The sequence below is a fragment of the Tribolium castaneum genome, chromosome 3 (genome assembly GCF_031307605.1).
Source record: "Tribolium castaneum strain GA2 chromosome 3, icTriCast1.1, whole genome shotgun sequence".
Lineage (NCBI taxonomy): Eukaryota > Metazoa > Arthropoda > Insecta > Coleoptera > Tenebrionidae > Tribolium > Tribolium castaneum.
In genome coordinates, this window is record NC_087396.1 from 8,324,767 (window position 1) to 8,352,033 (window position 27,267).

The 27,267-nt window shown below is 34.0% G+C and overlaps 1 protein-coding gene and 1 long non-coding RNA gene across 5 annotated transcripts in view; one reads left to right on the forward strand and one right to left on the reverse strand.

Moving 5' to 3' along the window:
- The first annotated feature begins 393 nt into the window (after positions 1 to 393).
- yl (yolkless) overlaps positions 394 to 27,267 on the forward strand; it is a 66,308-nt gene continuing 39,434 nt past the window's right edge. Inside the window, exons 1-6 of one of the 2 annotated variants that reach the window (XM_064355926.1) lie at positions 394 to 542; positions 597 to 778; positions 831 to 1,211; positions 13,762 to 14,031; positions 14,077 to 14,378; positions 14,426 to 14,613. In XM_064355926.1, coding sequence (XP_064211996.1) covers positions 598 to 778; positions 831 to 1,211; positions 13,762 to 14,031; positions 14,077 to 14,378; positions 14,426 to 14,613 — 1,322 coding nt within the window. In that variant the 5' untranslated portion in view covers positions 394 to 542; position 597. The remainder of the gene's footprint in view (positions 543 to 596; positions 779 to 830; positions 1,212 to 13,761; positions 14,032 to 14,076; positions 14,379 to 14,425; positions 14,614 to 27,267) is intronic. The other variant, XM_015982236.2, reaches the window with a different exon arrangement.
- LOC103313516 (uncharacterized) lies at positions 6,383 to 11,058 on the reverse strand. 3 transcript variants are annotated; one of them, XR_511525.3, is made up of 3 exons: positions 10,474 to 11,058; positions 9,733 to 10,112; positions 6,383 to 6,730 (listed from the first exon to the last, which is right to left on the reverse strand). It is a non-coding gene; the product is annotated as an uncharacterized LOC103313516 (long non-coding RNA). The 3 variants fall into 3 exon arrangements; XR_511527.3 differs by having other exon boundaries at positions 9,733 to 10,093; positions 10,474 to 11,052; XR_010333621.1 differs by having other exon boundaries at positions 9,733 to 9,985; positions 10,474 to 11,016.

Consider the following 27,267-nt stretch of genomic DNA (forward strand, 5'->3'; position numbering starts at 1 on the left):
AGTTCTGGGGTGTCTATCTCGCTGACGCTCGTTGCATACCCGACAGCCCCCGAACTTTAAGCTTGTGTTTTCGCAGTTGTATTATTATTTATTAATAACTATAGTGATGTATATCATATAATATCAATATTATTTTGCTTGTTTCACTTGATTTACTAAAACTTGCTTTTATCTCAATTTCAATCAAAAATATATGAAATATATGCTTTAATATCCTAGTATTTGGGCCTTCACCGAGACTTTTTTAAGATCATAATCATGAAAAGAAGCATAATTTTAAAGTTACTATCGCGTTCCAGAAAGGTTGCAAAAGAGATTACCAACAAAAAGCATCATTGAACAAATGCAAAAATCCGTTTTTTTTGGAACACATTTACCACATCTTTAATTAATCATAATACATTTGTACTCAATTTTAATATACCCCACCTAACCCAATCCGGCAAATTTTTGTTTTTGCTCTTTTATCGCGTTCCGATAAGACTCCCGTCGTTCTTTTCCATCTCAACAACTACAAAGCACACATCGATCACACACTTTAGGTAAGAAAATCGATTTTTCTCAAACTGAATCGTTCAAAAACCCTAACTTCGTAGCATGTACAAGCTCCTGGTTCTCGTAGGAGCTCTAGCTTCTGCCTACGGTTTTCTCCTCTCTTCTAAAGCCTCAAATTGCACCGATAACGATTTTTTCTGCCAAAATTTCGAATGCGTCCCTTCGAAAATGCAATGTGACGGTAATCCCGATTGCAGCGATGGTTCCGATGAGCATGATTGCGGTAACTATATCCAAATTTTCTACCCAAAAAACTGGTTAATTTTTTCTCTCAGATATGTTTCACTGTGCTTCGCCGGATTTTTTTCGCTGCAAAAACTCGCGATGTATCAGTTCTGCGTTCGTGTGCGACTTGGAAAACGACTGCGATGACTTTTCCGATGAGGAAAATTGTGAAGAGTTTAAAAAAAAGCTTGAGAAGAACTCCACGTGTACAAGGGACCAATGGCAATGTACTGATAAGTTGTGTATTCCACTGGAATGGGTGTGCAATGGGGAACCTGATTGCTTGGATGGGTCAGATGAAGCGCTGGGTTGTAGCCATACCATGGAATGCAATGATGGTTTCAAGTGCAAGAACGGACATTGCATTTTTAAGGAATGGAGGTGTGATGGACAAGATGATTGCAGAGATAACAGCGATGAAGAAGATTGCGGTAAGTTATTTATGGGTTTATAAAAGGTGCAATAGTGCAGGAGCAAGCTACCCAAATACAACATGGCCGTCCGGACCCGACTGCACACTATTACTCAAAACTGATTCTCATGTAAAATTTCCTGCTGAATTCGAATCTGTAGGTCGCTTTTTGATTTGGAATTGCACATTTTTTTTGCTAGATTTCCCAATAAATGTAGATTCCAACGTAGCTTTATATTTTGCAAAAAAAAGTAAGAAAATCTACAGTTTTCATGTAAGTGTCATATTTGTGTAGTGAAATTTTCGAGATGTGAGATTTTTTTTATTTTAAAAGATAGACCCCTACATAATCGGAATAAAATGATGCCAATAGTTCCAATAAGTTTTTGGTGCAAGAATCATTTCGATATCTGTAATACTCACCAATTTATGGCAATTTAAAATTACTGTACTATGCGCGCGAGGTGGAGATTACGACATATCCCCCTTTGTAAAGGCTACAGGACCATTGGACCAAGCTCGCTAGGTCAAGCGTGGCGCAGTGTCGTTAGACTTCTTTTATATAGCTTGTTTATATACGTTAGAATCTACATATATTGGGGTATCTAGTCAAAAAAACGAATTTTCTAGCTTTATTCAGGAGGAAAATATGACGATATACACAAAATTTGCGAAATTTTAGTTTTTCAAAATTATCAGAAAAACGTCTTTTTCATAATAAAGGCAATTCCAGAGTAAAAAGCGACCTACAGATTCAAATTCAGCTGGAAATTCTACATAAGAATCAGTTTTCAGCAATCGTGTGCAATCGAGTCCGGACCAACTTCTTAAATAAGCAACTTTTGTGATGCCTGTGTCCTCTCGGACTACAATGTAAAATGGCTGCCATTTTGTTAAAAATAAGAATAAATATCTTTTAAGAACAGAAGTATCAAAGCACAATGAGATTTGACGCCATTTGTAAAAATTATGACACAATCAAACTATGACATTACTTTTGCCCCACCGTGTACAAACAGTAACATGTTTAACATAATACCTTTAATGAAATGAAAAACATACGTTTTTTGAGTATTTACTAAAACAAAATAAAAAATCGTTGGTAGGTAATTATTTGAGATTGAATTTTTTTGTGAATTTGAGTACTTTTTTGTGACATAGAAAATTAGTATTTAGAGTATTTTACGAAAACAAAACAAAAAATCGAATACATTATTTCTTGTTAATTTTGCAATTTACCATACAAAAGTAAAAATCTCTAAACTATGTAAGTCTGAAACACGATACGACGAAGGAGTGCCCCAATTTGGCGTGCTCCTGATTAAAAATTTCCACATTTGATCCCTTAATGCAATTTGGTGTACAAAGTTTATTAATTTTACCAAATTTTATAATTTTATCTGTAATAGTAAAATATTGGGGAAAAATCCCAATCCATTTCATAGTTTTTTGGATTTTCTGATACATGTTTATAGAAAACTTTTGTACTAAAATTGAGTGTTTTATAACCTTTCTTAATTTGTAATAAAAATGACAAAACACCCTGAATATTTTAAGGATATACCGGGTGTGGCAACCTTTTCGCGCACCCAAGTAAATCGCGACTCCGAACGAAATGAAAATCCTCAAGTTTTACACATCAGCCTTTACACTGATATGGACCACTCTCGGTTTTTATTAAATTTTTTGTTAATAAATAAAGTCGTAGCAGTTATTTGTTATTTGTTATTTCAAAGTGTCAATGAAATCCATCAACTGTCGCCAGAAGCTAAAACTTGGTTTATATATGTATATATATATATAATTCGAGATTTGATTGGTATTTTTTTTCGCTAATTTCGAAAACAATTACCTGAAGTAAATACGCGTTTTGAGTCAAAAATTACTTTTTTTTAAATTATTATCTTTATCTTAGGTGCGCGATAAGGTTGTCTCACCTGGTACTTACACAATTACAATGTTTTTGCCAAAACAATTAGAAAATGGTTAAAGTAGGTCTGAAGTGTATTATTTGCTGTGAACTTAGGAGCGCTGTCCAGTAAAAAAACTCACATTTAAAAAAAATTAAAATTAAAAAAAAATCAAAAATTAAATCCATTATGTGTGATTTCATGAATTTCCATTAATAGGGTTCCATATTTCAACGAAAAATTTAATTTTTATTTAAACAAAGTGTAATCGTGTAAAATTGAGTTTAACATTTCCTGTAAATTTAGTGTCTTTTTAGGAACTTATAATAGTATAATTAAAAAACAAGTTTCATATGACTAGTCTTAAAGTAAAAATTTAACTTCAATAACGTGTGTCATTAGCATTACATTACTCATTAGTCATTAGCCACGAGTTTTTTGAAAGCATGAATGCTTTAAGGTCTTATGAAACGAGTTTTTTATATCATTTTTTGTAAATTGCTTTCTGTTTGTCGTTTTTAAACAAAAATTGTTATTTTAGTCGATTTAAGGAGTTTTGTTACGGTTGAAAATGTCGCAATTTTGAAAATGAAAAATTGATTTAAAATTTTTTATTTATACAAATTTTATCAAAAAACAAGAGTACGGATGATAATGCTCCTTGAGATTTGTGAAGTCAGCAAAAATACGTTTTTTTAATGTTCCGTTAAATAATGACTATAAAGACATCGCACTTGTTGATGTTGCGTGCTTTAAGATGCCTATTAGAGGATCAAAATGGCGGCAAATTACAAAAAGTTATAAATTACAAATATTTTGCCACAACAAAATTGAATGCATAATTTTTTGTTACATTGGGAACATTTTTCAGTGAGATTGACTGGCATTAAAACAAAAATATTTTTCGATATTTTTCTTACGTTTTTTCGATCTAGAATGATTTTTGATGAGAAATTCGCCGAATTCTAAAAATTTTGCCAATTACATATAAAGAATCACTGAATTAGGTTTAAAACGCGTTACTTTATAAAAAAAATTAAGAAAATCTTTGAATCAAAACAAAGTGTAAAATCGTAAAATCAGGTGTAGAATGTCTTATCTTCTATGAATTTAAAAACATTTTTAAATGAAAAACTTCTTGAATAAATTAGAAATATATGTTGCAAAAATGTAAAAAAGTGCAAAATTAATTAAGTCGAAATACGTTACTTACCTACCTGCTCATGTATTGGCATTTTTTGATCAAAAATTCACTAAATTCCAGAGACTCTGTTGGAATAATACAGAAAATACTAGGTTCTTCCTACCGTATTAGTACCATAGTATTATACTGGTATTTTTTATTTAGGTTTCGTACCGAGGTCATTACGATACGTTATTTGCATATCGTAATATCCAACGGAGTGCTATAATAATTACACTAAAAACCAGGGTAATGTAGTTGGATAATGTTGACAACCTAGTTTTTTGACAATTATCTGAGAGAACTGTCAGTGTCAATCGGCACCTGTTTCAAGTGCATAATTTAATCAAATTAATCAAACCTTTAGAGGCTTTTGTACCATCCCTGATATGTAGTCCTTTCAAACATCTTTCGAGCAATGTAACAAGTGTTCAATAATTGTTCTGGTCGTGGTTTGCTGTGGTTTTCTCTTTCTGAACGTAGGTTGCGTGATAAGTTCATATGGCTTGCGGTCAACTGTTTAAATGTTGTCTTATTTTTGCATTTATTAGTTTTCGTCAAAAATCACAATGAAAATCCTGCTAATTGTATGTTGATGCCAAGTGCTATGTGCAAAAATCCCTAACAGTAGTTTTATATACAAACAGTTGGTCACATTGAGCGAGGCATACGCAAGCTAACTCAAGTCCGACTCATGATGGTCAGTAGAGACCTTCGACCATACGGTATATGGTCGAAGGTAGACACATGGTTGCGCTGTAACTTTTAGCCAATCGGCAGACGGAGCGCGAATACGTCACGGAGAGTACACTTTTTAATTTCATGGGTATTTATATATATGTTTGTAAGACTTGGAGAAGATTATAAATACAGAATAATGAAAATTGTAATAAACATGGCTATTCCAAAGATATGGTGCCACACTTTAGGGAGGTTCTTGCGTGAGAAACGTTTGTATACCAACACTTAGTCGAAAATAAGCCGTTTCTCCCCTGAAGCCAGTTTGGCACAAATACGTATTGCTATTTTGTTCATATTAAAAGACTTTCATATTTATTAGCTAAAATATAGCTTATGGAGAGTTTTTGAGTTAGGGCTAATTTTATTTTTGGTCGTAGTACCTAGCAGCCTTTGATTTTAAGCCAATTTACTTTAAATAAAGAACATATAGATTCGTCTTGGAAGACGAGAGTCTAAAACTAGCTAATCTTCGTTTTAGGTTACATCATCCCCTTAATTAGAACTTTAAATTGTACCCCCCCGCTTTTTAAATCCATCCCTTAACTCAAAAACAAATCTACAATTATGTGTTTTCTCTACAATTAAATTATTTTTTTCCTTCTTTCTAATATTTTTTTTCTTTCTAATAAAGATTCACAATGTCGGAGACGCTATTTAAAATGTTAAAGGCGTGATTAGCGACTAGGGAATGAAGCCTAAACATCAACATATTTAATGTTGGTTTTGACCTCTACCTTCGCAGGTCAAATTGAAGTATTGTTTGTTTAAATCAAATGGGCTTAAAATCAAAGGCTCCCAATGATTAAAAATTTCAAAATCCACCTCCAACCCAAACATAAATCAACAATTTTATACGGTTAGACAAGCTTTTTCTTCCTTTTCCAAAAATTGAGGGTGGTATTTAAAATTTTAAAATAGGGGTAACTAGCGTCTAGGGAATTGAGGGATGTTTTTAAGGGTTGAATCAAAGGGGCTAAAAGTAATACCAAATGATAGCCATTATTAAGTTGTTTATGTATGTTGATTTTCAAGTCGGTCGGATCATTTTAAAGCCCTAGTCTGCAAGGTTGAATTGGGGGATGTTTTTAAGGGTTGAATCAAAGGGGCTGAAAGTAATACCAATTGAAACCTATTATTAAGTTGTTTAAATGTGATGAATTTCAAGTCGATGGGATTATTTTAAAGCCCTGGTCTGCAAATTATTATTGGTTCTGCAAAATTGAATTCCCCTCCTAGTGGTCAGGTGGTGTTCCTGTTTTTTTTTCGCTTCACTGTTGTCAAGCTAAACAACATAAAAAGTCATCACAACTGGGTTACAATCGTTATTTTTCTTAAAAAACATAAAAAAACACGATGTAAACAACACGTTTGTAATCTTGACGTATCAAGTTCAATTTGTTAAATGATAATAATTGCAAACCGACCATTAATTTACATAATCATATTACAATTTTAACAAAATCAATATAAAACATTTTGGTGGTGTTCAGATGGAAAAGTTACAAGAAAATGGTTATAAAAACGTAAACAATTGAATTGAGTAGTCGCAATAGCAAATCAACTGCAATGTAAAAATTAAAAACATTATGAAAAAAAACTGCCCATATTAAGGGATTTGTTTTATAAAAGGTGCCGATAGACTGGGAAGCTTCTTGACTGAGCGGCTGCAGAAGAGAGTACATTTCAACGACAGATTTCTCGCTTCTGTAAAAGAAACAAATTATTAATATGAGTATAATATGAGATCTAGTACAAGATTTTAGATTTTTCATCATTAATGATAACGTATTATTAAAAAAAAAAACAAAGTAATGACTATAGACCGGTTAAGTGATTTTACGACAACTTTGAGCTGTTGCCATAAGCGTCGCGTCTGGGATTCTGGGCTTGTTCGTCCTTCCAAATTATAATCGTGGAGCAGTCCACCTCAAAACACTCCGGACGTTCCTCCGGAGATCAAATCCGAGATCGTTTTGTGATTGAGAATTGCTTTCATAATGATAAAGACAGTTTTTGTAAAAAATGTGGAAAATTGGAGAATGTTGTGTTTATATGCTCGTAGCTTCCTTCCGGATAAAGTTAGAAACTTCATTTTTGTGCAAAACACTCGTCAATGGTTGTAAAACGGAGAAAAGTCCAGTTTTCTTGTAACATGTCATGTTTGTGTAGTGAAATTTTCGAGATGCGAGAAAGTTTTTTATTTTAAAAGATAGATTCCAACATAATCGAGATGAAATGCAGCGAATAGTTCAAATAAGTGTTTGGTGAAAGAATCATTTCGCTAGCTGTAACACTCATCGTGTAATTGAAATTTAAATTTTCTGAAACAGGCGGTCAAAGTGGACCGCGCGGCGAATTTTCCTTTAGCGTAGTGTCACTAAATTCTATAACATTAACCAGTTGCAAACGATTTAGGACGTAAATGCAATTAATATTGTTCAAGTCAAGTGTTGGTGTAACAATCATTCCGATCACTCACAAAATTATTGCAATTTAAAATTATCGCAAATGCGTTCGGGATCGCGTCGTATTTCCCTTGCAGTTTCAAGCGCTGACTCACGCGTCTTTTTGCAATTCATTTTTCTATCAAAAACATTTCGCGGGCCCAAAAATAATAAGTAATCACAAAATTAATTATTAGCCTGTCCAAAAACAACTTATTTACGTTTCAAATTGATTAATGTTATGTAATTTAGCAGCACCACGACAAACAAAGGAAAATACGCCGGGCTGTCCACTTCGACCGCCTATTGCAGAAACAAATTGCAGGAACTCGGTGATTATTGTAGATATCGAAAGGCTTCTTTCACCAAACATTTATTTGAACTACCAGCCTCATTTCATCTCGATAATGTTGGAGTCCATCTATCAAAATAAAAAACGTGCGCGCATCGTGAAAATTTCACTACACAAACATGACAAGTTACACGAGAACTGGAATTTTCTGTTTACTTTTGCAAAAACTAAAGCTTGTATGTATAAGTTAGACACTGCATTAATTGAGGAATATGTTAAAGAAAAATGAAGTTTCTAGCTTTATCCAGAAAGAAGAAACGAAGGCCTAAACGCACAATTTGTCCAATTGTAGGTTCTTGTACACTTTGCGCTAAAACGCCTTTTTTTACCAAAAAGGCAATTTCAAATCCAACAATTACTTTTAGATTCACATTCAGCAGAAAATTTCATATAACAATCACGTGTTTGTACACATTTTTAAAAATTGTACACATCATCCTTTAACATTTAACCACCTCAAACTCTGTTAATTTGCATCATATACACAATATTCAAGAGGTATTTAATGTTAAATTTTTTGCTTCACAATTTTTATTTAAAACTTTTTTTTCTAGCTCTTCCCGATTTTGAAAAAACACAATTTTCGTGTTTTCAACCTCTTCGCGAGGGTTGAAACGAAAAATTCTTCGACTAGACGTTTTTAAATATTCCGTAGAAGGTTATATCTACTTCCACATTTTGATGTGACAATTTATTTAACTGGGCTAGGTTCGATACGCACGCCAATGCCTAGCCGATCGGACCGCTTTGACTATAGGGGGATGGTCGAATTGGTTCCCGTCGGTCAGGTAGGTCAGATAAAGAGATTAAAATATTATGATAACACAAATGGCGTTTGTAAGTGTATGAACAAATTTGCAAGTTCCAAAACGTTCAAAAAGAAATCGTATTTTAACAATTTAAAGGCTGTGGATAAATATTTCTTAGAGTATTCAAGTACTTCCAAAACGATGGAGAAGGCTCATAGAACTTAATGGGTATTCTGTCGAAAAATGTTAAAATTATATTTGTAAAATGTCTCCATTTTGATGCTTTAATAGTATTAATAGACATATTAACGAACGCAACGTCATCATGTGAGATGTCTTAATAGTCATTACTTGACGAAACATTTTACGAAATTTACAGGAGAGCATTGGGCTTAAAAAATTACATTCTCCTTTTTTTTAAATAACCAGTTAGCCATGAATAAATGAAATTTGTTGTTGGATTTGGTGCCAAGGAAATAATTATTTGAATATTTCTACCAGCTCTAAATCTAAAATATTAAAATATATTTGGCTTAATCCTTTTTATCTACCTGCTCATGCGGGAGCCAATTCAACCATCACCCGAGAACCAATTCGACCATCACCTTTTACAGAATTATACTTATAGAGATTATTGGGAACCAATTCGACCACGACCACCGCTGCCGTTCTTGTGTTTGTTTTGAGTGGCAGGCCTTTTTGATGTTCTTTTATGGTGTTGTACTCGATTGCTTTGTTCGCTTTGTTCACTTCCATGTTGTTGCTGTTTTTCTTCAATCTTTATCAATTGTTGTTTTGTTGCTTCAATGGTACGACCTTTAGCTAACAAGTCTTCCAGATTGGGTTGTTCGGTTAGTCCAAAATTTCGTAGTTCACTGTATCTCGTGTTCATAATTATTTGTGATTTGAGTTCATCGTTGGTGTTTGGAAAATCACATGTTTTTGACAGTTTTTGCAAATTTGCATAATATTGATCAATGGTTTCGTTTTCTTGTTGAATTCGTTGCCGAAATTGGAAATTCTCAAATTCTTTGTTGACTTTAGGGTGAAAGTACGCTTTCAGTTTCCAAGTTGTTGTTTGATAAATGTCGGGCGGTGGATTTTCAATAGGATCGGTTGTTGGATTTGGAAGTGATAAGAAAAGTTCATGCACATCCTCACCTGCGTAATAAAGTAATAATGCTGTTTTCCAAGCTGGGTGTTGGATGTCGGCTGCGATGAGATAGTTCTCAAATCGGTTCATCCAGTTTTCCCAACGGACTCCAAGTTTGGTACGTCATCATACATTCGGAACGGTGGAATTGACAATGGAATGTTCTCCATTGTTGCTGTTAATGGTTTTATACTCGTCGCCAATTTCTGTTTGTTCTTGTTGGGCCGATGTTATGAAACTCACGGTTAACTTAACTTAAACCTTAAACTCTTTATTAACAAACATCAGAGATAGTAGCCCGCCAGGCTTGCTGCGTCTTCTTGAGTCTCTCTAAGTGTTCAATCTTTTGCGCCATCTGTTATTTATTATCTGAGAATATTACAGGACACTACAATTATTAATTACGATATGATTATACGAAGTGAACAAAATATAAGATAAACCAAATTAAAATGAATTAAGGGTTCGAAGTTGGACGCAAAGACCAACCCATGATGCCATTTTCTTTATCTCGCGTGTTACTCATAGAATAAGAAAGAGGGTTACTTAAATCCATTAACACTCTTTAGTTCAAACGCATCCCGAAGCCAAACTTAAGTTGATTTAACGTGTTCATATTTTAAAAAACTAAATCGGGCTGCAATTTGAACCTAACAAAAACTATTTCATAATGCAATAAACGAAACAATGTATGGTGCGGCATGGTAAGTTAGAGCAGCAAGACGGAAACAAAACAAATTAAAACTTACTCATTGTTACTGCAAATCGACCCTGGGTCTGGCAAACTGGACACTAAGCGGTAGCAAGGAGCTATCTCGTCTGACAACGTGCCTGATCGCAAATAAGTTAACTTGTCTATTGAATTCAGGAATAAGAAGATTCGCGGCTTCGCCTATTTATTACCACGGTCATGTGACATGATCACATGGTGCAAATCTGATGTATCTCCTGTTCGAAGTTCTCATGCACGTGTCAGGGTCATCCTTCAAGCCGAGTGAGAATGTTTATAATAAAAATTTAAACAAATATACTGACACGGCGTTACACTAAATGATGATCTAATTTGGCACTTTTCTGCTCTAATTTGTACGTCATATTAATTGAAATAAAAATTTCACGACTTTAACCGTATGATGGCTCATAATTTGGTCTCCTTTACATGGTATTTTGAATAATTAATGTACATTCGGTTCACTTTCATAAAAACCATTATGGTGGAAATTGGGTACTCTTGGCATTAACTTTTATATGAGTTGTCATGGTAACAGCTTAGTCAATTCCACCACAATGGTTTTTATGAAAGTGAACCGAAAGTGAATAAAAAAATGGACAAATTTTAAGTTTTATAAAAAAAATTCACAAAAACGTCATTTTCATGATGAAGGCAAATCTAAATCAAAAAACTAACTTTGGATGTAACAGAAAATTTTGCATAAGAATAAATTTTTTGAGATGCCTGCTGCCCAACTATATCCACATCTGCAAACGTGCGACACTGAATTGAAGCGAGCGTGCAATACGAGTAGAAGGATTGCGGATTTCATAGCTCAGTACTGCAAACTTGTTTTGATAATTTTTTGTACTCATAGGTGTTTTTTACTTTGAAACAATGGCTAGGGACATTTAATAGGTTGGTATCGGTACCGTTGAGATGGAAACGATTATTTTTTTACGATACATGACAATTCATGTCAATTTTTTGATTGTTTGACCTGCTACCAACAACCCATTAGCAAAAAAAACTAAATTATAAAAAATATTAATTTGTATTTTTTTGAGAGATTCGTTACAAAAAATATTGTACCTAACTTGTTTGGAAAGCAATTTCCCACATTCGCACTTCATGCGACCCTCGTTCCGCTCGTGCCGCAAACAAAGTGCTTATGTGGGAAATTGCTCTTTCCAAACTCATTAGATAATAGTATATTATGATACGGGTTTTATAAGACACATTTTGTAGCACGCACGAATTTAGGGCACGACGAGTGCAGTGAGGAGTGCCATAATAGGGTAAGTGCGACAAAATGCTTTATAAACGAGATATCATACAGTATTTTTTCTACATCGCACTTTTTGTATCAAAAAAATTAATTTTGAAATTTAGGGAATTTTGTGGCAGTTGACAACATTTGCGCCCAGACAGTGAAATGAAATTAATAATGTGGATCGACAATAGTTCATTCGTACAAATGTATTCTGAAAGTGTCCAAAACGTTTTGTAATGCATACCTTAACAAATACGGGCTTTTGTGGCAAATACGTGGAATTTACAATTTGGCCGAAGGATAATGAGATCTCAAATTACTTACTTACACTGGCTTTTGAAGTTATGTTTGTACATTACTCGAAAGGGCCACATATCAGGGCTGGTACAAAAGCCTCTAAAGATTCGTATTTGATTAATTTGATTAAATTTTGCACTTGAAACAGGTGCCGATTGATACTGACAATTGTCTCAGGTAATTGTCAAAAAACTAGGTTGTTAACATTATCCAACTAAATTACCCTGGTTTTTAGTGTAATGATTATAGCACTCCGTTGGATATTACGATACGCGATTTGCCTTAATACGAAACCGAAGTAGAAAAATAACTATTAAGAATTAACGGTTGATTTTCAAGTTAAAACAAAAGCAACTTTATTGGATGAGATGGGAGATAATGTTCAAAGAACACCTATTTTTTTAGTTTCTGGTATTTTTTTCTGAATTAAATAAAGCAGTGACAGCATTTTAAAACCTTTTTGCACCTACAGCCCGAGTAGAAGAATGTAACCTGTAAATAAGTTTCAAAAACGTTACTTACAACGGCTGTAAAACGACGAGGAAAGTGGCTGAAATTTGATGCTTTTTAGCGTGGGTATTTTTCCCCTTAAATTAGAAAAAAAATTCAAAAGTATTTATTTATTTATTACATTCTTTAAAAGGAAAATTGATCTAAAAGACCAAGTAAAATAACTCATTTTTAATTTGTTGTTCGGTGGTTTGATGTGATTGATTTTTTAATATATATTTTAGAACTTCAAATTTTATAAAAAAAACTTAGGGTATACAGTGTTTTTTTTCGACCTCCACCATGGGGATCTCAATTATTATGAGAGATACGAGATTTATTAAATTGAGCAATGTTGCGCAATTTATCAGAAAGAAAATTAATGTGTCACTTTTAGTTTTTGAGTTAATGGAAAAAGAGGATATTTGTAATTTTTGTTTTATTTTTTCTTCGTTTATTCTTCGCAGAACAAAACAAGACGCAGTTACAAAAATTCTGATCGCATACCTATTTCATAGAACTGTCACAAAATTTAGTGTGTTAAACAAAATTTTTGGCATTTTTTTCTAAAACACTCTTTGCAAAAACGCTATTTTCTTAATTTTAATTAGCATGTAAGATTCGCCATGTCGTGTGATACATCGTTGTAATCAGGAAGTAAGAAAAATAAAAAATACAGGCTGTCTCAAAATTTGATTTGCAGCTAAAACGTTCAGTGTTCATTGTTCTTTGTGATGTAGATGATTTTGGAAAATAATAATATGGAAAACAATTTTTCAAAAAATCAGATCAGTTTGGAGTAAAAAAATCTTAATTTTCTTTTAATTTTTCTTAAAAACGAATGGCAAATTACAAAAATTTTAAGATTTTTCTACTCCAGAATAAAGCTATTTTTTGAAAAATTGTTTTACGTTATTACTCTTACCATAAGTAAGAATAAACACTGAAACTTTTAGCGATGACAGATGACAGATTTAGATTTCTTGTAAAAAAATGCCTGAAGTTTGTCCTGCATAAAAACGTCTATCTTTTGGTTTTCGCTTAAAAGAATAAAACCGAAAATTTCAGATTTTTTATTTTTCTCAAAAATTTAAACAACTAAACATGACACATCAAATTTGCTTTCAGATAATTGTTCAGCAAAATGTGTGTAACTTTTTTATAATTTAACTGACCTCGTATCTCTTATAATAACTGAGATCCGCATGGTGGAGTATTAAAAAACAGACAGCCTGTATAAGTCGCGTAAACTGGTTACTTTTGCAGAAAGTCATTTTGAACTTAAAGAATGTACTTTGGAAAACCAGAGATTTCTCTGTTCTGATACTAAAACTTGTATCAAATTGAGTGAAGTGTGCGACGAGGTGAACCACTGTCCTGATAAATCCGATGAAGGGTTTTCCTGCAAGAAAACCTGCGAAAATTGTTCGCACAACTGCGTCCAGCTACCAACAGGGCCTAAATGCTTGTGTCCTAAAGGGTACCGCAACATTGATGAGAAACACTGTCAAGACATCAACGAGTGCGAAATATACGGTTTGTCTTTTCCAATTTTGGATTTTCTGCTACATTTTTTTGCAGGAATTTGTGACCAGAAATGTAAAAACACACCAGGCTCGTTTGAGTGTTATTGTGAGGACAATTACAACCTCCAGGAGGATAAAAAAAGTTGCAAGGCTCATTTTGGCGAAGCTTTGATGTTTTTCAGTTCAAAAGACCAAATCCGGGCTTATTTGTTGCGTTCCGAGTTGTATTTTCCAGTAGCTAAAAATCTGAATCAAGTGGTTGGAGTTGATTTTGATGGATTGTATGTCTACTGGACTGATATTTTATCGGAACATGAGAGTATAGTCAGGTCGTTGAAAGACGGGGAACAGAAAGAGGTACTAAAAACTAGCGTAGTTGTACTCGTGGTAACAAAAAATTTTAGTTGTTGGTAACTGCCGGTTTGGGTGCCCCTGAAGACCTCCACGTAGACTACATTACCAGAAATATCTACTTCACTGATGCGGAGCGTCAACATATCGGAGTTTGTACCAACGATGGGTCGTACTGTACCGTTCTAGTGACCAAAGATGTGCAAAAACCTAGAGCTATTGTCCTCAATTCATTAGAAGGGTAAGCTAATTTTGAATTTGAAATAAATTATGACTTATAACTTGTTTAACAAATAATCATAATACAAGATTCTGTTTTAAGAAACTGTATTACCTGGTATCTATTTATTTAACTTGCGATAATCAAAATCTTGTTACGTTCAAAGTTACAAGCACATGTTCGGATTTAAAGTGTCTTATATGGTTATATGAGATCAAAAATAAACTAACTTAGAAGAGGCTGTGCCTGCGGAATTTTAACCATACAGATGAGAATTTAAAAATAGTTTTTCAAAAATTGATCTTTTTTTAACCAGAATTATTCCAAAACAGTGTTTACCACCCAAAAAAAATCTGCATTGTATTTTCGAACAGGTCAGCAGGATTTACGAACAGGTGAAAAAATAAATGGGGAGTGGAAATACTATTCATACTACAGGGTGTTTACGGTCTTGGTGTTGAAACTTAAAGGAGATGATGACAGAAGAACCCCAAAACGGTAGATAAAATAAGAATTCAAATTATAACAGAAAATCATTCATTTACATTATTTGTTTGTGAACTGCTGCTTCGACTACAACAATTACTATTACTTTGTGCTTCGCCATAAGTCCTACTCATGTCAACTAATTCATTATTTCAATAATTGTGGTCCAAGGACGTGAATTTGATGAAAAACCTCCACAAAACACAAACCAAACTGCTCGAAACGATTTCGAAACTAAAGTAAAGTCAAATGAAATGATGAGGATGACAGCGTCAAAACTATGAAGTGACGTTTTTCATTGTCGTGGTTACAATATTCTTGTTTGTTGCAACAATAAAATTTTATTTTAACAGAGAAATGATTGCAGTGACCTTCAACCCTGTACCAATACTTCATAGTTCTTAAAAAGAATAATTTTCAGAGTTTTTTTTTCGCAGTTATCTTATTTCTACACCCTTTTAGTACCTGGTAAAGTTTTGACTCCTAGACCGTAAACACTCTGTATTGGTGAATTCTTAATAGAATTCCGAGAGAAATTCCTCTAAAAAGTTTTTATATTTACTATGTTTACTAACATAGAAACAGGTGTTTCTAGACATGTCCTTAGTTTCCTTAACTGTCTTTTGCCACACGATGTGTTGAAAAGAAATGTGGCTAAAGTTGCTCATCACTTTCAACACTTGCTCTAGTTCAGTACATTTGCGATCTCATGATAGACGTTTCAAGTAACTACTACATATATTTTCATAAATTTGGTATTATACGAGAAGTAAACCCCAAATTTTGTACACTGGATTTCATTTGTGCGAGAATTAGAGCTCTGCATTCCAAATAAATTAATAAACAGGGTGTCTTAGCTAAGACTTTCGACCTCAGATATTTGTTAACGGATTTTTATGAAATTTAAAATACAGATATTTTAGAAGATAAAGATTAAAATCCAATTCATGCAACAACTCAAGTCTTAGAAACGTAATTTTTACATACTTTTTTAAAATGTTAAGCCTTTTAAAGCTTATATTAAATAATTTATCGTCAGTGAAAAATGCTGTCAGAAAAAACTCATTCGTGGTAGACGTCTGTTTCGCGAGAAAAATGAGAAACAAACTGTTAAACGTGGGTACAGATGCAAAAGCGTAGATCTCTATGAGACAAATGAGCACTACCATTGAATTTTGGTCAATCCTACTCGCAGAAACGTAACTGTCACGCAAGACATTTCACAATTATCTCTCACCCATACAAAACTAAAAAACAATATTTTTGACTTACTTTTGGTACTGGATGCTTTAATTCTTTCAAAAAGGACTAAAAGACTGAACAACAACTGAAAAATTCTTAAACACTTGAACATTCAGGACTTTGGAAATGTTTCGTACACTGCTGATTGGATTCTCTTCAAAAGTTTGAGTTACAGGTCCAACTATTGCTTCGTTTCCAGTGACGTGTTTTTTTGTCTTCACTCGATTTAGTTCAGGTAGGCTTCCTGTGTCTTCAAATTATTGACGATTCTTTGAACTTTAAATTTCATAAATAACATTTCACAAAAAGTCCAACGACACTTTCCGTAGACGAATATTGATTCCTTTTTCAACAACACAGAAATTTCAGCCACTGTTGTTGATTTTTAAAGTAATTTCACCAAATTAAAACAATTTTACTTTTTTGATAGTGCGTACACTTTTGACAGTTTTTTTCAGTGGTTCACAAAATGCCGCATAGAAATGCTTTATCAATTGTTTCAAAAGGTGACTGCCCAAATTACTATCATGATTTGGATTATGTTTTTACAACAAAATTTAATTTTTTTCTTGGATCAGCCGAGCGATTTGGTTAATTTTTTGTGTGGCCATTTATTTTTCGGGGTTTAATGATCCAACGGTAACTTGGCTTAATTTTAAATAAAAGAAATGTTTTTTAAAATTTTATTTTTTAACTTGATGTTATTTTTTGTCCCTAATTGAAAGACCACCTCCTAAAATATGTGCATTCTAAATTTCATAACAATCCGTTGACAAATAACTGAGATATTAAGCTTCATAGTCTTAGCTGAGACACCCTGTATTTTTTCCACTACTAGCTATGAAGTTGACAATTGTCAATAATTATTGCGTCTCCTAGCCAGCTGAGAAGTTGTTCACAGAAACATTTCATTTTGTATGTTCGCGTATCTAAATCTATCAAATAACAATTTTAACTTAGCTAATCCTTCCTCTACAGTTTTGGAAAGAATAATAATATCGTCCAAATACGCCATCGCAGTGTCATATCGCAAATTCCCAAGAACTATGTTTATCAATCTTTGAAACTGCGAGGGCGCATTCGCTAACCCAAAACTCATTCTCTTAAAACAATAGACCCCATCAGGTGTAATGAAAGCCGTCTTACATCGCGCGTCCATCGACATTGGTACCTGGTTGGCCCCGAAGTCGATCCAGCTGATTATCGATTAACGGCAAGGGGTAGTGCTGCTTCACTGTTTTCTTGTTGAGCGCCCGATAACCGACACATATCCCCAGTGGGAACGTCACTTCCCCCGACAATTTCTTTACGAGAATTACCGGACTTGCAAATGGAGAATCAGTTTCTTCAATTATATCGGCCTCTTTCAATTCGCGCACTATATTTCGCACTTGTTCTTTTTCGAAAAACGACATACGATACGGTCGATAGACAACTGGTTTATCGTCTGTTAATTTAATGTTCATTTCCACTAAATTCGTACATCCAATTTACTTAACATTTCGGGCCACTACATCTCGATAATCATTTATAAGTTCCAACGCTTTTTCCGCATCTTTCCCGGCCAAATCAGTGTTGATTTCACACGCGACAATAGGTTCCGTGTTAATATCTCGCCAACGTGGATGTTCTCGACACACGTCCCCTCGCGCAACGCTTTGAGTTTCAACAATTTTTATGTCCTTTCCACTTACATTTAAAATGGGCAACACCGTGTCACCGTTCATGTCTTTGCTTATTACACATCGTGCTACCCACTCTCCCGACTCGCGTAGTCCACCTTCGACACAAAGGGTACTTTCTGGTGTCTGAGTCCTGACTGTGATGTGCCCCAGGAAGTTATTTCGAATTACAGACGCCTCAATCGCCCACAAAAACGTTCTTGGAGCATTATTCGCATTATTATTCTTCACATTTTGTTATTATAAGTTCGTGAGGTGTTTTTACAATTTCAATGTGCGGCTGTTCTGAAATCACTGAAATCTGTCACTAGAATCTCCTGGGATTCCCTCGGCACCACAAGGAGTTCGACCTGAGCGTTGATACCGTCGAGTTCTCCTTCCGCCTGTGTGGCTCCTAAAACATTTGTAACCGCACTGCCGTAGCCGGTAACGCCTTTTTCTTGTCCCAGTCACACATAAGTTTTAATTTGGGTACATAATCATCTCGTATGACACAAACTTCCGCTCCCATGTCCACGTAACCCCTAACTTCCACCCCGTTAATTTTCACGTCCTTAAAATACTTCAGATTGTCTGACTGAGTATTTATTGTCTTTACTTGTGCTGCCACTTTGTTCGCAGTAGCGCCCAGTTGCGGATTTTCGCTTCGCACCACCGCTTGTCTTTCACACGAATCGCGACCCGGTACTTGGCACTCGAGCGCGAAGTGTCCCATTTTCCCGCACTTAAAACACGGAAAACACCTGGTGTTGTTGTTTTCCACCCTCGGAGTGTTACAGTTATTAGAAATGTGGTCCTCTGCTCCACAACGAAAACACTTTTCCTCCTCTGGCAAAATATGCCTCTCTGGAACCAAAATTAAATCTAACCGTTCATTGTTCTTCAAGTCACGAAGAAGCTGCCACTCATCGTCGTGTCGAACGGTCAGCAGAGACCTCGCAACTTCCCTGAACTTCAACCGAGTGAGCAGCATTTCTTTCGTTTCCGCGAACGACAATTTTAAATCGCGGCACATCGCCATTTTTGCGTAAAAATTATCTTCCGCGCTTTCACTGGTTCTTTGTTTCCTATCCAACATTTCTCTGAACCTTTCGGCAAGCGTTCTTCGATCCGTGTAATTTTCGCGGAATCGCATCTCAAATGCTGCTCACGTTGTTAATGCATCCTGGTGATATCGATACCACAACAACGCGCTATCTACGAGGTGTTGACGCGCCACCTACAACAAAATTGCATCACCACAAAATTGACGTCCCGCCATGGTTTTAATATCTTGTAACCACTGTAATGCGTCCGATGCACCTCCTTTTCCATTAAATACCCGTAAACTTTCCGTAAAATCGGGCATTACGCAATATCCCATGTTTCTCTACGCCCCAGGCGCCTCCACCTGGCCCAACGGAAGACCCATTTCTGATAAATTGTTATAGTTTATAAATTGTTATGTGTCAGGATTAGGTTAATTACAACGACGGTTCTCTCAACAGGACCCTTTATTCGACTTTATTCTACAACGGCCACTTACAGACTTATTTTAACTTATTTTATAAAAGTCCAGACATTCGGCATTCATCTTTAACACATGTTTCCCATCTTTCACACTCGCCCTAAAAGCCCTCACACGCACCAACCATTCAGACCTCCCAAGCATCCCTTACAATTCTACGAATTCATATCACAATGCATAGTTTTCCGCTAATCAAAGAAAGTAAAAACATCCGAAATTTCGACAATCCCTTGTTCACTGTTAGTACATAGGATGCGAGCCCAAAAGTATATTATTCAGTAACACTTCGTGAATAATTGTAAATAACAAAACTCCAACTTTCGAGTTTCTTATCAATTCCTCAATTAAAACAGAATAATTTCTACTATGCATTACAAATAATTATTTCTTAAACAAAATCTTAATTTCTAAATCGGGATTTTTGTTATTTAAACGAAAAGAATAAATCGCAGTTTGATGGTGTAAAAATGTGAGGTACTTGAAGTTGTCATTGCTCGTTACTATCTGAATCTGAGTTTGTATATTTATTAATATTTATTTTTATATATTTTATTTTTCCTTAATAAAGGCCTATTATTATTATTATTATAATCAATCCGAATATCTCTATCTAAATTATTCTCGAGCCCAATTTATTATAATCGCGAGAATGATGACGTATTACACACTTTTCGTGATCTGCGCATGGAATTTGCATGGCATGTGGACTTTGATCAGTAACAATAATTTTCATGGTCGCGTCCAAGCTTCTCTCGTCGGTGAATTTATGACCAAAAGCTTCTATCGATGTTTGCATTACTGTGTAAAAATGATAAACTTTATATCCCTCAATGGGTTTCTTCGTCATGCAGCGGCAGAACTAGGGGTGGGCCAGTGCCCACCTAAAACATCTCTACATACAATATTTTGAATCTTTGCAACTTTGAATAAACATAAATTACATTTATAAAAATAAGTAACCATTAAAAGATTGGTTCATGTTTTTTGTAAAAAAGGTAAAAAAACATGTTAAAAAAACGTAAGTTTTTTCAACATATTTTCATTTTTATTTTGATTCAGAAAACTTATTGGTTTCTATTGAAACCAATAAAAAGGATTTTGAATCAGATTTAGGTTTGAATTAAATTACGAAGACCTATATTTTTTTGTAACTCAGTGACCAACGAAAGACTTAATTTTTGGTTTAGCTCTAACTAAAGTATAGAATCTAATCAAAAATATCGAAGTCTTTATAAACTCTGAAAACGTTTAATTTATTTCTTCTAATCAAAACAGAGGAATTTTGTCACATTGTGAGTAATTATAATCTAATCTCACTTATTATTTAATATTTATTAACACATTACTAGTTTTAAATACATCTACTACAAACTAATGAAAATTAATACAATTATAAGCGAATGAGGATTCAATTCAATGCATTTTTATAGGTACAAATATATTAAAATATTAAGTGAAAAACTAAACTGTTCAAAAAAAGTTAGGGACGTAAGTACGCATTTTGAGATTAATCTAATCGTGTCTAAGCGAGAAAATTTTTGCTGGAAGATACAAAACTGGTACAGCTCTAAACGATAAAATAAAAAGTTTCATAGAAAACGCATTTGATGTTATTTTTTCATGCGGCTGCAGATCTTTTTTTATTTTTTGATCAGTGTCGTTAAGGAAAAAAATATTAGATTATTTATTATTGATATTAGGTGTTATGTGCCCAACAAAAATTTTGTTGGCCCACCTATGTGCCACCCAAAAATTAGGAGCTAGTTCCGCCGGTGTCCTCATGAAATGAGATCATCTTGAACACGTGCAAAACTCTATGTTTTCCATCTTGGTTTGGTCGCGCACCAACTCAGCGGTACGTTGTTCAGAATCATGTGTTGTAGATTACGGCAAAAATCTTGAAAAAATTCTTAGTCATATTTTAAAAAATCTGGAGCTACAAACTTAATCTGCTAACTCCTTCATTTTTTATTATTTTTCATTGTTTCACTCTAAGTAATCGTTCCCTAACAAAACGATGGATAATTATTTTTAAATTTTCTTTCAGACTTTATCAGTTTTTTTACTTAAAAAAAAATAGCCAAAAAATCACTATTGTAGATGTGCCATCACTAGAAATTATTTCCTAAGAAACTGTTTCAAAATTAATTTATTTTTATTGTTGATCAAATTCTATTGCGATCACGACTGTTAGACAATGTTGCCACATATCATTTTTTTTTAAATTCGTTATTTATCAATAACTTTAATATACAGATTTTTTTACTATTTTTACCTTTATTTGTAAGCAATTCTCTGCCACACAGCACTGAGTTGGTGCGCCGGTTTTTCAACACCCGGTATATGTATAAGTTGTCAGTCCTTTGCACTACATAAAATTAAAATAGTATATTAGAAAGACCGTGATTGAGTTAGCCTTCCGTACATTTGTGGACATTACATAATGTGTATTAAACAACCGATAAAATATCTGTCCCCTCACAATATAGCCCATATACTTACTAATTAAATCAATATTTTACTAGTTATTTTCTACATAACATATGCCAGTAATTTTTGCTATATGATGTTTCTTTTTTTGAATAAAAGTTTTATTTTAATTCGATATCTGTGGAACAAAGTCACCAAGGTCAAACAAAACGGATTATCTAAGTACGATAAATTTAACAGAAAATACGAACGAAACATCAAAAATTAGTTTTTCGAATATCACAAGAGTGAGAATAAATTAGAATTTTTTTTCAGAACTTTCTCAAACATGTTGCCAATATCAATTTGCATTCAAGTTTTACGGATTTCCTGAAAACTGCCTGACAAAATATTTTGGAAAAGTTAGGTCAAATAAATTTCTACTTATTGTCACTCTCTTTTGGTATGGTAACATGTTTAGTTCACCTACTCTTCCCCAAATAAGCCTTTTGTGATTGGCTACCTACTTTTAAACCTTAACTATCTCCCAAACGCAGAGTTAGAAATTTTGTGAAAGGAATTTTAACTTCAGAATTGTCTAAACTACATGCATCTTTCCTGTGGAGCGCGATATCTGGGAGACGCTGAATACCTATACCAGGTGCTCAAAAACCGGCGCATCAACTGACTGGTACGTGATAGAGAAGTGCTTACATATACAGTCCATTCGGTATTAAAATCAGTTGTCAGTGTCAAAAATTTCGAAATTATGTTGAACCCTTCCACATTGCCATAGGAACGAAGCCTGGACGACTAATTTTAAGTGGAGTTGCCAACGTTGAAACAATTTGACAATTGATTTTAATTCCGAATGGACTTTAAACGTAAAAATAGTAAAAAAATATTCTTTGAATTAATATGATTCGGTAGTATACAATCTCTCCCTTGATCTCTTCAATTTTTGAAGTAATCTTTCCGTTTGGGACATTTTTACAGTCCCTTTATACAAATTGATTGTATTTTTTTGTCCTATACTTTCAATTTTTTTGTGAGTTCGTCATATAACAGGAACTCATCTCCACTTTTGAAACTCATCTTAAAGCAATTAAACACTAGTCCATCACATTGCAGGATATAAATTTGTGATCCAATTTCTGGACTTACAGAGCTTGAGTGCTTGAACTGAACATACGACGAATAACCAGAATTATATAAGTCCACACAAATGTGCGGACGGCTAACCTCGGTCAAAAATTGTTATTTTAGTCGATTTAGGGACTTTTATGACAGTTGGTGATATCTCAATTTTCAAAATAAAAAATTGATTTAAAATTTTTGTATTATAAAAGTTTTGTGAAAAAACAAGAGTTTGGCTGACCATGGAGGTAATCTTGCATGAACACCCCCTGAAATTTGTAGAATTCTTATCCCCCAAATAATTGACAGAATGGCGGCTCTTGCCAACAGTTGCATCTAAACCGAAAATTACTAGAAATTGCAATTAGAGGACATGTTGATAGAAGTGTTTTGATAGTTGCATATAACAAAAGCTTACAAAACGTAGAAACATGATTATAATTTATTATATCAAATAATATAAGTTATTATATTATATTATATTATATATTAATATAATAAAATAAGTTTGTTTCAAGTAAAAAAAAAACGCATAATCTTTTAAAATAATGTTCTAATGCAACCATATTATTTAGTATTTGTGTTTTTAAATTTTTATATACTGTGTCAAATTGCAACACCAAGAAGAAGTAGGAATTTTTTGACGAAATTTGGAACAAATGTTTGACTATTAACAGGTATTAAATGATTAAAATTTTAAACGTTTTTAAGGTCTTATGGTTGAATTAATTTATCTAATAAAGATACAGTAAGATAATTACAACAATAAGTGAAACAAATATCAATTTGACAAATAACAATGAATGAATCGTAATTCCTACGCTGTGCGCCTAACTCCAACCCTAAGCCTGCGGAGAAAACGTATTTCGAAGATGATGTTTTGAGTATGGGAAACGTCCCGTACTCTAACTCCACCAGAAAACGTCCTGGTGTTAAGCCCCTCTACGGAAAACGTTCCGCAATCTTTGTCCACTGAAATCGTCCAATGGAGTCAGATAACCAGAAAACGTCCTGGTCAGGGTATGATGCTCACTAGAAAATGTCCTACATTTCTCTGAAAACTTCCAGAGTGAGCCAGTCTGAAGTATCAGTCGATTCCTCTCATTTATAAATCTCTAGGGTTGTGATTTTCCTTAACAACAATCACATGACTTTATTACTGTTTGCGAAATTATCACCGTTTTCTATACGACGAAATGAAACTTCAATTGTGACATCTCGGTGACATTTTCCTTTTTGATGTCTTCTTCTGGCTGTCTGGCGCCTTTAATTTTCGTTAAGAATGAAACACAGGCACTACGTAGGCTTTATTGATAAATACTCACAGGTATTCATTGTTTTATAATGTTTTACACATTTTAGGAATAAACAATTTACCCAACTCGAAAATTTGTTACAAACCTGATACACCAAAACTTTTATTTGGACAGACGTGTTTCTACCATAAAGTGGTCATCCTCAGGTGAGAATGTACACTGTATACATTGACCACAATATGTTCGAAACGCGTTGTGTTTCGAAATAAAGGTTTGATGGGTCTGGCTTAAAGATGCGTTTTGTCCATTCCTCACATACCAAGTAAATCCAACAGGAAACAGTTCAAATAACCAATTTTCATAGTAAACAGTCCGAAGTGATAAAAGACAATCTTTAAACCCACCCATTGGGCAAAAATTTGTCTTGTAATTAAATTATTGCCATACTCCGAAGACGACCATTTTGGACTGCATTTGTTTTTCCTAAAGGTATACTTTCTCATTCGCACTGCCCTGGGCCCTGAACCAGTCCATGACTGATAACAATGCTTAATAAGTACTTCGACTTATATTCAAACGACTAGCAATTTCTCAAAATGAAAAAACCCTATTCGTAGTCCAAAAATAATGCCTCTTTTAAAACTGCTTAATTGTTAGTAATTTTGGTTTTGTCGTCTCCAGACCTAATTGCGCTTTTAGAACACGACTTAAAAAACACATAAACGGATAGACAGAAAAACAAAAAATTGGAAGAATAATACTTGCTGGTAAAAGAACTTAAATGTTAAAAACTCCCTTACCACTTGATTAAAATCGTACAAAATTCAATCATTTGTTACTCGCTAATAGTCGGCCATTTGTGCCAAATTTCGTCAAAAAATTCAACTTCCTTCTTGATGTAATTTTTATGTCATTGAGTATAATAAAAATAAAACACATCCATTTAATAAAGTGTTTCAATAAAATGAAAAGGTAAACTGTAGAAGATATAAAAAACACTAACTTATTAAATCTTAAAGTATAATAAATTGTAATATTTACAAAAAAAAAATAATACGCAAATTCAAAAATTTCACGAACCTTTTTTACTTATACCTATTTAATAACTACAATACATGTTTACAAATTAATACTGTTTATTAAAATTTTAAAACACAAATTCCATTAATATGGTTCTATTAGAACATTATTTTAATAGATAATGCGTTTTTTTATTTTTTTACTTGAAGCAAACATGGTTTCATAATCTGTATTTATGTAAAAATTTACATGTTATTTGATATAATATAATATGCAACTATCAAAACACTCTCTCAACATGTCCTCTAATTGAAAATTCTAGTAATTTCAATTATTCTAAAAGAGATATGATGATAATGGCAAAAGCTTCGACCATGTATCGGTTAGATACGCCATACACAGAGTTTGTAGGCAGGTTGTTTGAAGCCAACATGTGGGGGCGAGAGAAGTGAGGGGCAAGTTTTCGATTTAAAAAAAAATGCCTTAATTAAAATACTTCTTATTCTACCTTATGACATGCCGCCAGAATTATACTATTCAAAAATATTCCGTATCAAAGCGGAAAATGAGAATACGTTACGAAGCCACTGGTGTGTTTTCGTAGGTTAAACGTGTAGTTTACTAGTTTCTTACTTACGGATGACATTACAGATGAATAAGCCTTTGTGGATACTTTCTCCTGTATATTTCGACACAAGAACCAAATTTTACCCATTCACAAGTAAATTTAAGCTCAAAATTCACAATTTTTCCCTTTAGTCACAATCGAATACACGAAGTTTGACGAATATTAACGAAACACTTGGTAATAATTTTGAATGAACCCATCAGAGAAGGGGTACCTAAGGGTCAAATACGCGTATCGCGCGTCACTTCCCCTTGCCCCACTTGCACATGTTGGCTTCACAACAAATCACAATTTGTCCCTTCGACCATTTGTCGGATAGACACGCCATACAGCGAGTTTGTAGACAGGTTGTTTGAAGCCAACATCTAAAGGCGAGAGGAGTGAGGGGCAAGAGGAAGCTTACTCCTTGTTCAAGGGCAGCTCGTAGTCAAGGGACAAACAATTGAAAAAACATTGCAAGTTTCAGAAATAATTTATGTATTCGAGTTTTAAAAAAAAGCATTAGATAAAATACTTCTAATTCTACCTTATGACATGTTGTCAGAGTTATAATATTCAAAAATATTCAGTATCAAAGCAGAAAATCAGAATACGTTACGACGCTACTGGTGTATTTCCATATTTAGGTTAACATGTGTATTTTCTTACTTTCCGATGACATTAAGCCCTTGTGGGATACTTTCTCCTATATATTTCGCAAGAACCAAATTTTATCCATTCACAGATTAATTTAAGCCCAAAATTTACAATTTTTCCCTTTACTTACAATCGTAAAGCACGAAGTTTGACGAATATTAACGAAACACTTGGAAATATTTTGAATGAACCAATCAGAGAAGGGGTACCTAAGGGTCAAATTCGCGTACCATCCTTGCCCCACTTGCACATGTTGGCTTCGCAACAAGTCTCAATTTGCCGAGTCTATACGATATATGGTCGAAGGTAGAACTAGCGGCTAGCCCCTGCCGGTCTACAAATGTTCGCTCAGTCGAAATGTTGCGAGCGAGGTCGGAACAGTACGAACGGAGACCATAACGGACTTCTCATTTCAGCTGGGCATATTGGAATAGTGGTTTTTATGGAAATATGTTGCGCGTGGCTGGGGCTTCGCCCCAGTTAACTAAAAGGAAACAAACCCCACGACCAATTAAACTCGAAAACGTGGAACTCGAAACGTGGAATAGTGTTTATGTTTATGAACTGTACGCCACCCTAGCTCCATAAAAAAACACTATTCCACGTTTCGAGTTCCACGTTTTCGAGTTTAATTGGTCGTGGGGTTTGTTTCCTTTTAGTTAACTGGGGCGA